Source organism: Drosophila guanche, unplaced genomic scaffold (assembly GCF_900245975.1).
Source record: "Drosophila guanche unplaced genomic scaffold, DGUA_6, whole genome shotgun sequence".
Lineage (NCBI taxonomy): Eukaryota > Metazoa > Arthropoda > Insecta > Diptera > Drosophilidae > Drosophila > Drosophila guanche.
Genome location: NW_022995753.1, coordinates 1,257,749 through 1,271,285, shown reverse-complemented (window position 1 = coordinate 1,271,285; position 13,537 = coordinate 1,257,749). Strand labels below are relative to the sequence as shown.

The 13,537-nt window shown below is 49.1% G+C and overlaps 1 protein-coding gene across 1 annotated transcript; it reads left to right on the top strand.

The window, feature by feature from the left end:
* The first annotated feature begins 7,736 nt into the window (after positions 1-7,736).
* LOC117588382 lies at positions 7,737-13,234 on the top strand. The gene is made up of 4 exons (XM_034279606.1): positions 7,737-7,857; positions 8,971-9,363; positions 9,495-9,662; positions 12,127-13,234. Exons 1-4 carry the CDS (start codon positions 7,855-7,857, stop codon positions 12,679-12,681), a joined length of 1,119 nt encoding a protein of 372 aa, XP_034135497.1. The 5' UTR covers positions 7,737-7,854; the 3' UTR covers positions 12,682-13,234.
* The last annotated feature ends 303 nt before the right edge of the window (positions 13,235-13,537 follow it).

Sequence of the window (13,537 nt, the reverse complement as noted above, 5' to 3'; positions counted from 1 at the left end):
CCGCCTGCCCAAAGTTTTTGTTTTGTGCCTCATCATCATCATCATCGTCGTCGTCTGCATTCACCCCAACACATTTGTGGTCTTTTGTGGTCTTAAATATATCCTGCTGGTGGGTAAATTTTTTCTCTCTGCTGCGCTTTTCGCCTTCTTTCCTTTTCACAGCGTGCTTTATCGGATCGCGGCGAGGGTAAGTCACGACTTTACCGCCAAGAAGTTGCAGTTGCACTTTCCAGAGTCCACATCCACATCCAGGTTCAGATTCAGGTCCCCACTTACTGCCTATCCCATTCCCATATATAATACTCACATGAATGTGAGCACCTCCTACCCATTATCCTGCAGAGTTTCCAATTTTTGAGCACAACTAGGCGGAGAGTCGTCATGTGTCGCTTCCGCCACGGTATCAGGTGTTCGCCCCATGCCACAGTCCACAGTCCACACTCCACACTCCACAGAGTCTCGAGTCTCGAGTCTAGATCACCGTTTTAATTGAACTGTTCAAACCTCTCTTGGCTCTTGGCGGCTAATTACACTTAATTGACTTTACTAACAAGAGCGAGAACTGAGAACTTTGCCACAGTTTTGGCAACTCAATCAAGGCATTGTCCATCACTTGCTTGATTGAGTTGCCAAAACTGTCCATCAAAAGGTGATTGAAATTCGAAAACTGCAACTGAAATTGAGAGTGACATGCCATTGGCCTCTCGCTAGCCATTATCTAAGTAACACCCAACGGAGAGGCAACCTTGGTGGCTGATGGACTCGACGTGGCTATGGACATCGACCCATTCACTCCCTATCTACCATCTACGATCCCCTGCCACGCCCACTGACAGGCAATCCGTGTGAGTCCGGGGGGATAGCGCCAGGCCCACCGATGCTGCCAAGTGTGTATTTTCTGTGTGTTGCTAAACAAGGGAAGAAAGTCGAATATTCACATACTCTGCAGATGTTTGCAAAGTTTGCTTAGATTTGCACTCAGGAAGTGTGGGACACTCTCCTGGACAAAGTCACAATGCTCCCAATCCAGGGCATGATGCAGAAACGAATTCAGATGCAGATGCAGATGCAGATGCAGATGGAGATGCAGGTTTAGACAGTCATCTGTGCGGCAGATTGCTGCTATCGATGTTGGCTTAATATTTGCGTTTGTGGCGTTAATTATGGGTTGAGCCGTTTCTTTGATTGTTTATTTGTTAGCTGGCATGGACCTGGTGCAGATTCGATGTCTCAGATTCGCTGCTGCAGTTGGCGTCTCGTACAATTGTTATAGGAGCCTGGTCGATGTAATTCCAGTTCGTGCCACGATAATTATATCAATTTGCCATCGAATGAGCTGCAAGTGAGGTGATGCCGCCGCAGTGACAGTGCCCGTGCCAGTGCCAGTGCCAGTGCCCGTGCCAGTGCTTGTTTACAGGAGCTGCAGTTGACGTTGCATTGCTGCTGTCAGTACCAGTCTTGGTTATCAATTTTGAGCTCGTTCGACATGGGACATGGCAGGCAGCCGGCTGCCCCAGCAGCCCCACATCCAATTGCCATTCCATTACAAAACAATTGCGATTGAGGTAAGTCAAATCCAATAAAACTTGGACGCAGAGGCAGCCGCAGATACAGATGCAGAAATAAATACTGCTGGCAGTATGCAGATGGAGATGGAGATGCAGATGCAGATGCTGATGGAGAGATACATGGCCCAAACAGCTGACATGTGTATAATTATGAGAAATCAGGCAAAGCAAAGACAGCGACAAGGAAACGCATACAAATACTCTTGTGGAATGCATCTACAAGATGCCGCCGTTCTTTGCTTCTTTCCGAGCAGTGTTTGCACCAATTTGCCAGGATATTCGATATAGTTATGCAGGATAGCCATCGGTCTTGGTCTTGGTCTTGGTTCTGTCAATCCCTATCCCCAAGCCAGTCCAAGGCGCTGTCATAAACACTTCAATGAGGGCATTAAAACGCGTCCAGTCCCCAGCACAGACACAGCGAAAATACACGGCAAAAAAGGCAGCAACAAAAGGTGTTTATTGCAAATAAAAATGCACAACAAAATGTTATCAATAATACAAATTAGCATCTGTAAAAAATGTTGCTGCTGCGCCAGTTCCAAATAGAGATGTAAAATCATCAATTTGACATCTTTTTTTTCTGTCCGTGTACCTGCCTGCACGATGAGTGTGTGTGTGTGTGTGTGTGTGTGTCTGTGTCCCTGCATGTAAGACAAATGAGCACTCAATTATCGTATTTCTGCTTTGGCCGGCTGCTTCATTTGCTTTCGCATCACAGAGCGGGAACTGTGTGTGCATTTGTACCTGTACCTGTAGAGAGGAGTGTCCTCAGCTGTAGCCTCTGCGTTTGTCTCTTTTATTGTTGAGTGCATATGGAGCAGCAGAGGAGCATAGAAAAGAAATCAAAGCTCGCAAAATACGCGGCGAGCAGCCCAACAATCGGTTTTCGGGTGCACGCCAAAAGGGGGCTTCAAATCTATGATCAATCGGGTGGTCCGAGTTTACCAATAGCCTTGGGCAAGTCTCTGGTCTCTGGTTTCTGAAACTCTTTTTTTTTTCTCTCTTCTTTTCTTTTCTTTTTTTTTGTCCCCGTTCTACATCGCCGTTCTGTGCTGATGCCGGTCCCCGGCTGTCATTCAAAACTCTGTGTGAGGCATCATCTCTCTCGCTCGCTCGCTGTCCAGCAGCTCTCCTTGGCTCAACCTCTTCTCGCTCTTTAAGCAGCAAAATGCAGAATTATGAATCGGCATGTTTTACATGTGCGGGAGGTCTTGTAAGCAACATGGAACATGTTTCCACACAGAGGCACAAAAAGTAGTGCGAGAGGATGTCCATTTATCTGTCTGTCTGTCTGTCTGTCTGTCTGTATGTACCTGTCGAGCCTTGGAGGAACCTGTTGGTCAGCCTTCGCCCGTTCCGATCTGATCCGAGGCGATCCCTCTGCGCCGCCGTTTGGCCACCCGTCAAATTCTGAATTAAATGTTGTGAAATTGTACACTTCACAGCGGACAAAGTTCGGCTCGCTCGAGAAAGGAACTATCATTCTACATAATTATCATCTGCTTTGGGGGTTTGTTGTCCGTGTTGTCTTTTGTTTTTTTGTCTTTTGTTTTGTTTCGTTTTGTTTTGTTATTTCTGCTGCAATTACTACCCAGGCAGCTCTCATTGTGTGGTCTCGATCGATCGCTGTCCCCTGTCCCCTGTCTGTGCCCCAAAACTGTAGCTGCAAGTGGCGGAAGCGATTGCAACTCCATTGCTGCCTTCGATTAATGGCTGCGCAGTCGCCATCAAAACTTAGAGTGCTTCCCTGGTCCTGTGTCCTGTATCCCCTGACGAACACCTCTGGAATCTGTCATTCGACACTTTCGACACTGCGGTCAAGCCCAATCAAATGGAGGCGCCACCAGCTCTGTCTCTGTATTTAGCCCCCGACTCCCGACTATCAACTCCGACATCGACATCGCATTACTTCCACACCAAATAGCTGAGCTCTGGTGCTGCTGAGACCTCCTTCACTCTGCCAGTCTGAGCCTATGAAAAGTAATAACTGTGGGAACTGGCAACTTGATGTCGGTAATGCCTGCTCATCATCGGCATCGGCATCGGCATCAGCAACGACGACTCCTTCTCGCTTCATTGCCGTTTTATTGGTTGGAAATAAGTTAATAACATGGATGACGCCGACAGAAGGTAGACTGCGATATCCTTTCTGCTGCTGCTTCTGCTTCTGCTTGCTGCTTGCTGCTCGCTGCTTTGGTTTAACAATGCAACAATATTGCTTCTCAACAGTTCTCGCAGCTCTTCTACAGTTCTACAGCTCGAAGGGAAGACCATTTTCAGCAGCTAAGCCAAACAGGCAAAGTAAATCATCATAACCACCTACCTTCCACGGCTTCAGCTTCAGTTCTAGCTGGAGCTTCAGTTGCCACTTTTGCTTCTGCTTCATCTTCAACTGGATCTTGATGCGCACCTTTAGCTCCTTTTTCCCCAAATGGGCTGGGCTGTGGCGGTGCCTGGTTTCCGATGATAGAGCAGCGCCAAACTTCTACCACAGCCGCCGCCGCCGCCGTTGCCGTGGCCGTCGCCGTCGCTTCAGGGCGATTCTGGGTCCGCGGACGCCACAGACGCCGACACCGCCGATAATAATGAAGGTGTTGGCGATGATGATGCTGATGACGCGAATGAACCGAAGCCCAACCGTAGCTCCTATTGCTCCTCCCCCGGGTCCTGCATTGGAGCCTGCTTCCTTCTGCTGCTGTTAAAAATCAGGCTGAGGCGCCCACCAAATACGCTGCCACAAAGGCACGAGTCCAAATGCAGAATTGTGTAGGGGAAATATTTATTTCAGTGTAGGGCATTTGTTGGGGCTGTGCGGCTGGCGCCGGATCACGATGCGCCGCTAAATGGGATCAGTTTTGGTAACGAGTTAACGAGTTGATTTCACTCCAGCGATTGCCTGGCAGGGCCTCAAAACTCGAACCGGATTATCAGTTTGTTGTGTGCATCGTATACCCCTATCCATCCTCCAGCCTCCATTCCCATCATTGTCTGCCACAGCCTCAGTCTCTGTCTCTGTCTGTGCGGTGGCCATGGCCAATGTCTACACAACAAGGTGACGGCTTATAATGACGGACCATGGCCAAGAACGTGAGCATGGGCTGTGCTGGCTGTGCGGTACTGTGCTGCAAGGGCCGAAGATCGAGCATCGAGGATCGACGATCGAATCGAATCGAGCTGAAGCCAAAGCCAAAGCCAAAGCTGAAGCTGAGGCGTTTGCACCTCCCATGCCAGCTACAGCTGCATCTTCAGCGCCCTTTTGTGGCTGTTTCTTTGATGGTCGCTCCGTTTTTGGGGATTCTGTTGCTGTCGTTGTTGTTGTTGTTGTTGTTTTGTCGAGGGGCGTTACCCAGTGATCATCACGCGTTTGCGCTCTCCTCTGTCTCATCTTAATGGGTGTTATTTTGTTTGGCAGTAAATATTTCTGCAATGGGCGCTAATTAAGTTTGGCTCTTTCGGTGCTCCGATCCGCAGCATCCTTCGCACTTTGTTATGTGTGAAACTTTTAAATTTCGTTCGGTCGGTCGGCAAACATGAAAACCAACACGAACCGAAGTCCTCCGGTGAGCTCCTCCTCCCCTCTGTAACGTTGTTCCTTCCCCCACCATCGCCGAAGTAACCCGGCAGCCAGACAGAATCAATATTGGTGAGCTATTAATCTGGCGCTGTAGCTGGGCAAAAGTGGCAAATTGCTCATCCGCCATGCGGTCCGCGGCCATCAATGAACTCTATGTGGCAGTGGCAGTGGCAGTGGCAGTGGCAGCAGAGAGTTAACAAAATCCAAACATCACACTGACACTGCAACAAATTTCATTGGGCGTAAAATATTTGTATTTTTTGTTTTTTGTTGCTGCTTTTTATGACTCACTTTCAGCGCTTGCCGTGGGGCGAAGTAGAGTCAGAGTCAGAGTCAGAGCCAGAGTCGGAGGCTGCGGCTGCGACTGCGACTGCGGTTAAGGCGGAGAGCAGCATTTTAGTTGCTGTTTCAAATCGATTGGACAATAAATTAGCATTATGCGATTACAGGCCAAAGTCTGACGGCACGAACACTCGCACTCCAGCTCATCCAGCTCTGAGCTGGCAGCTCGCGGCGGGTTCAAAGTTCCCTACCACAAGCAGCCGGCGGAGGTGGAGGACTGCGAACCTCTTACGTAAGGGGAAATGACTGTCGCATTCCCAGCTCCTAGCGGAAGTGTGGCAGAGTCAGCACATGACAAGTTCGGGCCACAGAGTGTGCAAAGATCTTTGAACTGAATTGAATGGTGTACCAAAATATTGCTCATACGCCACCTCAGCCGTCATACCTCCACAACCATTGGGCCTGGCTCGTGCACACTAGCTACAGCAGCAAAGATAACGATTAGAATAACAAAGATATTACGGCAATAGTCACACACTGGAGGAACCCAGATTGGAAGTCGTCAATTGGACAGATCAACATGATAAGCGGAAGATCTACACTAATGGGAATCCGTGCCAGGCCAGGCCAGGCCATGTTGTCTACACAATAACTTATAAATAGATTGGCTCAATCATGACATTTTGGCCAAACGTCCAACCCCTTGATGGACTGACTGACTGTCTTGTCTCGTCTGCCCCGTCACTTTCCATGTGCCTGGTGGGAATCGCTCGGATAATGAGCGGCGATGTCTCCGTCTCCGTCTCCGTCACCGTCACCAACACCGACACCTTCGCACTCTTTGCCCATGAGTAATGATGAGTGCTCAATAACTATTCGATTGATCATGTTTTTGGCACGCGGTGAAATTTAGATCAGCCGCAAAATGCCAACTCCTCCTCTGCTGCCCCCCAAAGCCCTTCCGTTTCTGTTGCTGTTGCTGTTGCTGGGGCGGGCAGCCGCATTCTGAGCCAGGGGCAGAGCCAGAGGCAGAGGCAGCGGCGGGGGTATAGTTAGAGGTAGCGTGAAAAAAATTCATGAATGAATTCAAGTTGATTGTATCGGCGAGCGTGAGAGCGAGCGGGCGGGCTGCCTACCAGTCGTGTCGTCACTGAAACACCACGACAGACGCCGCCGCCGCCGCCGCCGCGTATGAGTAATATTTCTTGTGAAATAACCAAACGGAAATAACTGAAATTCATGACAGCCGACTCGCTTCGTGTATGTGTGTGTGTGTGTGTGTGTGTGTGTGTGTGTGTGTGTGTGTGTGTGTGGGGGTGCAAAAACTTCGGAAGTGAGACGAACTGAGAATGTGCCCGATTATTGTTATTGCTTCCCTTTCCTATTGTCCACTAGTGAAAGTCATGCAGCCGGCAAATATTTTTGTTTATCTGAGAGCTGAGAGCTGAGAGCAGAGAGTGGAACGGCGCTCTCTGAGAAGGAGGGTTCTTTATCAACAGCTGATTCAAGACAGCTGCCGATCGATCACACGAATATGTGTCATCGTGAGCACTCGTATCGAGTGGGAGAGAGGAGCCCTCCCCATTGCGCTTCGTATTGAAATTGAATTGGGCAAAACTTCCCAGGCGTAGGCTGTGTCCTGTGTCCCAGCTGCTGCCGCTTCCTTGCGTTTTTGTTTGGACACTCAGAAGTTGCTTTTGAGCGCTTTTATTTTTCGCACAGACTGCACACTCATAGCTAACGTTGGCTCACTCATACACAGAGAGGTAGAGAGAGAGAGAGAGAGAGAGTGAGAGAGCGACTCGGAGTTGGACTGAGTTCTGGAGCCAGCCAGAGCGGTGGGGCCACTCTCCGCCTCCTCATTAGTATGCTCATAGTAACTGAAGAGTTCAGTTCGCAAACACAACTCTCCGTCTCCGTCTCCGTCTCCGTCTCTCCGACTCAGCCGTCTCGGTTTCGGTCTCAGGCGAAAACACAACACTGACGACGACGACGAGAAAGCCACTCTCGGCACTGGCATCGGCATCGGCATCGAGCCATCGACTTCGACATCGAGCCATCGGGGCAGTTCGATCGGATCGCCGGGGAATCAAATCAAATCAAAGCAGGCAGTCAAAGGCAACGCGTCGACACTTGGCGTGCCATCCACTCGAAGAGTATCTCTTAGAAACAGATACAGATCATCGGAAATTCGATTCTGTTTTGCCCGCGTGCCGAGTTCTCACTGACCACCACCAACTCTCCTCACCTCTCGAATTATAAGCTGCAGTTAGTTTTTGTTTTTTTTTTTCGTTTGTATTATTCTGTTCTGTGTGGACTTCTCGAACTTTCGCCAAAACAAATCAAAACTCTACCGAAAAGTGCCAAAAGATTCAGCTAGAGACACTTCCGCAGAATCTCCTCCACACATACAAAATTTATGTGTAAATGGTGAGTACTCCAACTAATTCTGTGGCTTATGTTGACTTCTGTTATGCGGAAGAAATTGCTGAAGGAAAACAAAGTTATGATCGTGCAGGTCGAAGAGAGCGGAACCGCTCTGGTGCGTGCCTCGCCTTCTGATAAGTGGAGGCGGACGTGGACGAGCAGGTGCATGCAGATGCATAAGGCAAACCAATCAATGGTCAGGCGATTGCTTAGCACTCTGCTGTGCTGTAATACAGAAACAAAGTGGTGAAATGACGGAAACAGCGAGGGGGTCAGCGAATATCGCCTTAGCTGAATGTCCGCTCATCGCGTATTACATTAAAGAGACAAACGGACACACAACAAACACATTTGGGAATGAAAATCCTTATCAAATGTGTGTTTGAATTGTAAACGCTTTTCCATCGGCAATCAGACAACAAAAAACTCACAAAAGAAATCACAAAAGAGGCGAAACATGTGAAATTAATTTACACGTTTACGTTCAGGGCAGGGCAGGGCAGGGCAGGGCAGGGCAGGGACTGTGGACTTGGCTTGGTGGGTGGGTGAGTTTTTGGTAGTTTGCTGGCGATGCGTCAGTGTGCGACGACGACGAGAAGGGATGGCACGGGACGGAACGGGACGGGACAGCCACGAGTATTTCACAAAATGCTGCAAAAGAAAGCAAAGTTCGCTGACCATGTAGCGTAGTGTAGATACAGACGGACGGACAGAAAGACAGACAAACAGTCGCTGTGTTATGAGTGTGCATATTTGGCTGAATGTCTGTACGAGTGTACGAGCGTGTGCCGACTGGGCCTACCCCACCACCGGCAATGATTCAGCCAGAAAAATGCCAAATAAAGAAATTGTTGTTTTTATTTTTAATAATTATGTCAGCCTGATAAAGAAAGCAATACACACACACACACACACACACACACACATGTACAGGGCAATAGCTGAAACCAGCAATAATAAGTATTAACAAAGGCAAAAAGGCACGCTTCGGGCCCCCCAAACAATTGCGATTGTGTCTACCAGGGACTCCCCCGAAGTAACTCTCTCTCTCTCTCTCTCTCTAACTCTTTCTTATCTCATCCATTTATATTATCCGCTCCTCTCTTTGACCAACAGAGTACAGCTGCCTGCCCGCTCGACCTCAGCAGCAGCAGCAGCGACAACCGAAAGAGCAAAACGGCAAACACGCGGGAAAGAGTATCAACGCTCGGGGCCAGCAGAAGTCGTCTCCAAAGAATCGGCTCGCTGCTGACGCTCGCCGTTCTCATGTGCCAGCTACAGCAGTTCGCCCACCCCGGCGGCGGCGGCGGGGCCATCGAAGCCGCCCCAACACCCACGCAATCATCACGCCTCCAGAAGCGACACAATGCGGGAAACTTTCGGCAGCGCTTCCAGAGGGAACTCAACGGCAGCATCGCCCGTTTGGACTGGGAAAATACGTGCGGCGGCAACTGGACGGGACCCGAGGACAGGGTGCGTTCAACAAAACGCTGCAAAAAGCGCCAATTGGTAAGTTCAAGATCACAATGTGTCCTGCAGGTTGCATCGAAAATCGAATTTACAACTAAATTCGAAGTAATTAAAGTATTTACCTAGCTTTGTGCTCCCATCTAATCATGATATCTCTGACCCTGTTTCAGGTTATCCATGCGCTACAGAACAACACCAGAAGCGAGCTGCGTAGCCTGCGGGCAGAGAACAAGGACACGGCCATCACCAAGGCCATCGACATCTCGCAGCAGCGGAAGTGGGCGCTGCACAGTGGAACCTACAAGTTTTTGCCAAGCCTCAATGCGAGCAGTAGCCAGGTAAGCTCTCACCATAATCCATCAACTGTTGCCAGGGCAGAGAATGGGGAGAAGAAATGGTCAGTCACGTGAGCGGCGGCCCTTTCCCCGGCCTCGAGGCGGCACTTCCCGTGCGTAGGTGCAAAAAACAGATCGTCACAAGTTCGAGCGCGCTGCCTCGATCATATGAGCATTATGAGGGGGAATCGTGCGAAAGCTTTGACTGAACGGGCGAGGGCTTCTCCAGCAGTTCGCTGTACCCCACAGATTATTCACTTTTAGAACTCAGAGTGCCTTCTTTTTGACTGATTTTGATACACCTGCTTTTCGGCCACACGTCGCACGCCTCACGTCAGCATTAGGCCACGACTCGGCACGGCCCATTAGCTCCAGATTTGCATTGGCAAATAACAACAGCACGACACTGATCAACGGTACACAATGATCAGCAAAAATAAAGCAAAACAAACCCACATTAAGATTAAGAGCAAAATTAACGAAGTGTGCTCGATTTCGGCGATTGTTTAGATGGTTGCATAAACAAATCGGTCCTGTATGTGTGTACATCCAATTCGACCTTGATGAAGCGATCGCTCCTCACGTTTTATTAGAGCTCCCGTACCGGGAGTGGAGCTTCAACTGAGGCTGCGAGGCTACGAGGCTGCGAGGCTGCGACTGGGGATGGATCTCATTGCGAAGCGACTAATTGTTTGCATAAACACAAAACCGAACAAAGCCGAAAATTTTATTTACACTTTTGATAAGTCAACAACAAACTGAAGCGAAGAAATTGTAAAAGCCGCTGTACACAGAGTGGAAATGTACAACATTCAGTTAGTTCCTTCATTTATGTAACATTTCTGAGATGAGCACCAAATTAAGAGACATTTTCGAGAATTATTTGCTTGAGTCTTGTGTCTTTAAGGGCATGAAAAATCTAGGATCCAAAATGAATTCAAGTGAGATTGCTTCTCGGTTGCTGGGCTACGGATTAAAGTGCTAATTTTGAGGTGCAAGACAGATGTATCTGCAGAGAACCAGATAAGCGCGGTTCTCTCTGGTAGATCCATTACGATTTTCCGGTGAGACACCGGCACTTAAACTTTGTCTCTGGGTGTGTGTGGCCAGACTGTAGTTTCGACCCATGTTAAGTAAGCGAAAAAGCTCCATGTGAGCCATTTCAGGGTACAAAATAAAAGAAAAAACGACTCATCCCAAAGTTCAGGTCTAAACTTAGCCGACAGCCTCACTTTGGTCATTCATTGATTCATCTACTCATTCATTAATTTTTAGCTATGAGCAGGCAGGGTTTGGCTTTCGCTGAAATTTCTCAATTGTCGTCACAGAGTGGGAAAAATACCACAAATCTGTGCGACTTCACCCAACTTGGGTAAATAATTAGCCAGAAATCATCTACAATTGGCAATTGGGAGCTACCTACGTCAATGACGGAGTGGCCGCCCGATTGTGCCGACTAATTGTTGACAGTGGCGGCGGAGGCGGCGGAGGCGGCGGAGGCGGCGGCGTCGGCAACCCCGCCAAAGCCAAAGCCAAAGCCCTGGCAAAGCCGAACACGAGAACACGAAGCCGAAACCAATCCAAACGGAACGGAAACCGAAACGATGACGAAGGTGTCAAGACTGATTGCAGAACTCTATTTATAGGCACCCTGCCCCAGTCCCAGTCCCATGCCCATTCCCATGCCCATTCCCATGCACTGCTGGGGAAATACTCGCACACTCGCACTCGTAAAATGAGCATGAGTGTGTTTTGATACTTGTATGTAAATATTACCAAGGAACGAACGACCGACCGACAGGCCTTTTGACGTCACTAAATAGCGCGCGCGCGACTCACAGATTGTATGTATGAATGTACATTCGCACATATTCAACTGATAGCAGAGCATGATCCAGAGAGGGGAACGCCAAAGCAGGGACGGGGTGGGATGGAGAACAGAGCTAACGATGATATGTTTGAGCATTTTTCTGTAAATGACACACTCACACAGGCGCAGGCACTGGCACCGGCACCGGCACAGGCAGCGTGTGAGTAAGATGAAGCGGAGGGGCGGGAGAGCAACACCGAACGGTTGTGATTCATTCCAGCGAAGGCCAGTCGTGTGGATTCCCCGAAACGCGAGCGCGCGAGCACATGAATGAAACGAGCGAGATGGACGCCACTCATTCGAGCCGACGGCGAATAACAGTTAGACGGCAGCGCTGCCTGAGAGCGCAGCTCAGTGTGGAGAGTGGAGAGCGGAGAGCGCTTTTCACTTTCAGCTGATTAAAAGATATGAGCGCTACCGCTACCTGCGCGAACGGACCGTCATTAGCGACGAGTTCAATCAACCCCGAGCTTTTATCAGGGTTTCCTATGGGCTGTGGTGCTAAATGATAGAGATAATTTACATAGCCTATAAGTACTATAAGATATGTTCCTACACACACTAACCTCCCCCCTCCTTTCATTTGTTCTATTAAAGCTTAACCTGCGCCACGTGCATCGGGACCTGCAGTTCTACGTGGGGGCCTTCAGCTACCTGCGCCATGCCCAGCTGCACTGGGACTACTCCAACACACAGACCGAGAGCGCGATGTCCGCAGAGCTGGGACGCCTGCGCAAGAGCGCCCGTCACGTACTGTGCAGTGTGGAGGTGGCCATAAACGCCACCAACCGGCTGTATGCCGGCATTGGCCAGAAGAACGGTCGCCGGACCGTGCCCCTCCTACGCAGGAAGATCTTGAGCCGAGAGCTCATGGAGAAACGCCTGCAGCAGTTCAAGACGCCGCTTGTCCAGCTGCACCACGAGGCGACACTCTCAGCCCGCGGCTTGCCCGCCGAACAGCCCACACAGTCCGTGCAGCTGGCCGTGGACGCGCGCTTTGTCAAGTTCGAGTACGTGCAGTACCTGAACAGTGCCTGGAAGATCCTCGCCAGGCAGCGCAAGCAGCTCTGCCGCAATCAGAGCCAGAGGCAAGGCAACGCCCTCAAACAGAGGCAGCCAAGCCAGGTTCGCGACAGGACACAATCGAATTAAGGACCACAAGAAGGAGAGACAAGAGCAACAAGAGAAACCTCCGCTCCATAACGAGGCTCATTCCACCACCCCCAAGACATTGATATTTATTAACCATTCGCTATTTATTAAATCAAAGTCACGAATCACCAGTCACGAATCACAAGCGATCCAGTCGCAGGATGAAAACACACAAAAGTCCCCCCCGATCAAAACAAGAGACACCTCCTCTACCACCTAAGATATATATAATTTATTTTATTTCTAGATATAGAAAAGGCGTGTATTTCCTTCTTTTTTTTTTGAATAGATCTAAGCCTCATTGTATTATTTATTATGACAACTCGCCAAGATCTGCCGCACATTGTGCTAGATCCTAAGATCACTTTTTATCGATTACCAACCGTTTCCTTGTATTACGATGCTGTGATAATATATGATAAAGCTCCATTCCAATGCAATATAGCCCCGAATCCATGCACGAAACCATAACCTGCGAGTATTTATGTATGTACATCAATCAAAGCTATGAAATCCAACGAAATTTTGTATATGCTTCCAAACTCCCCAAAAACAACCCCTGCCAAGCCAAACTAATGTATAGATTAAATATCACACAACTTTATAGGATAGGATTTTTTTATGAATCATATTCAAATACAAACCAATTGAAAGTACAAAATATCGAGATGGTTTTCCTTCACAGTATTCCTTCCCTCTATGCACGTCGCCCTGTGTGGCACCCCCCCCATCCTTCCAGCTAATTCTCTGGCGCCATATCAATTACAGCGCACACAAAGCAGAGGAATCCGTATGCCAGACAGACAGCACAGTACATATGTATCTGCTCTGTGTTCGCCGTGGAGCTACTTGGAAC

What these genes read in the sequence shown, in the direction of transcription:
- LOC117588382 (XM_034279606.1), top strand. An exon ending in GCTGCAAAAAGCGCCAATTG is followed by an intron (nt 9,364 to 9,494) that starts GTAAGTTCAAGA and finishes ACCCTGTTTCAG; the next exon opens with GTTATCCATGCGCTACAGAA. An exon ending in TCAATGCGAGCAGTAGCCAG is followed by an intron (nt 9,663 to 12,126) that starts GTAAGCTCTCAC and finishes GTTCTATTAAAG; the next exon opens with CTTAACCTGCGCCACGTGCA.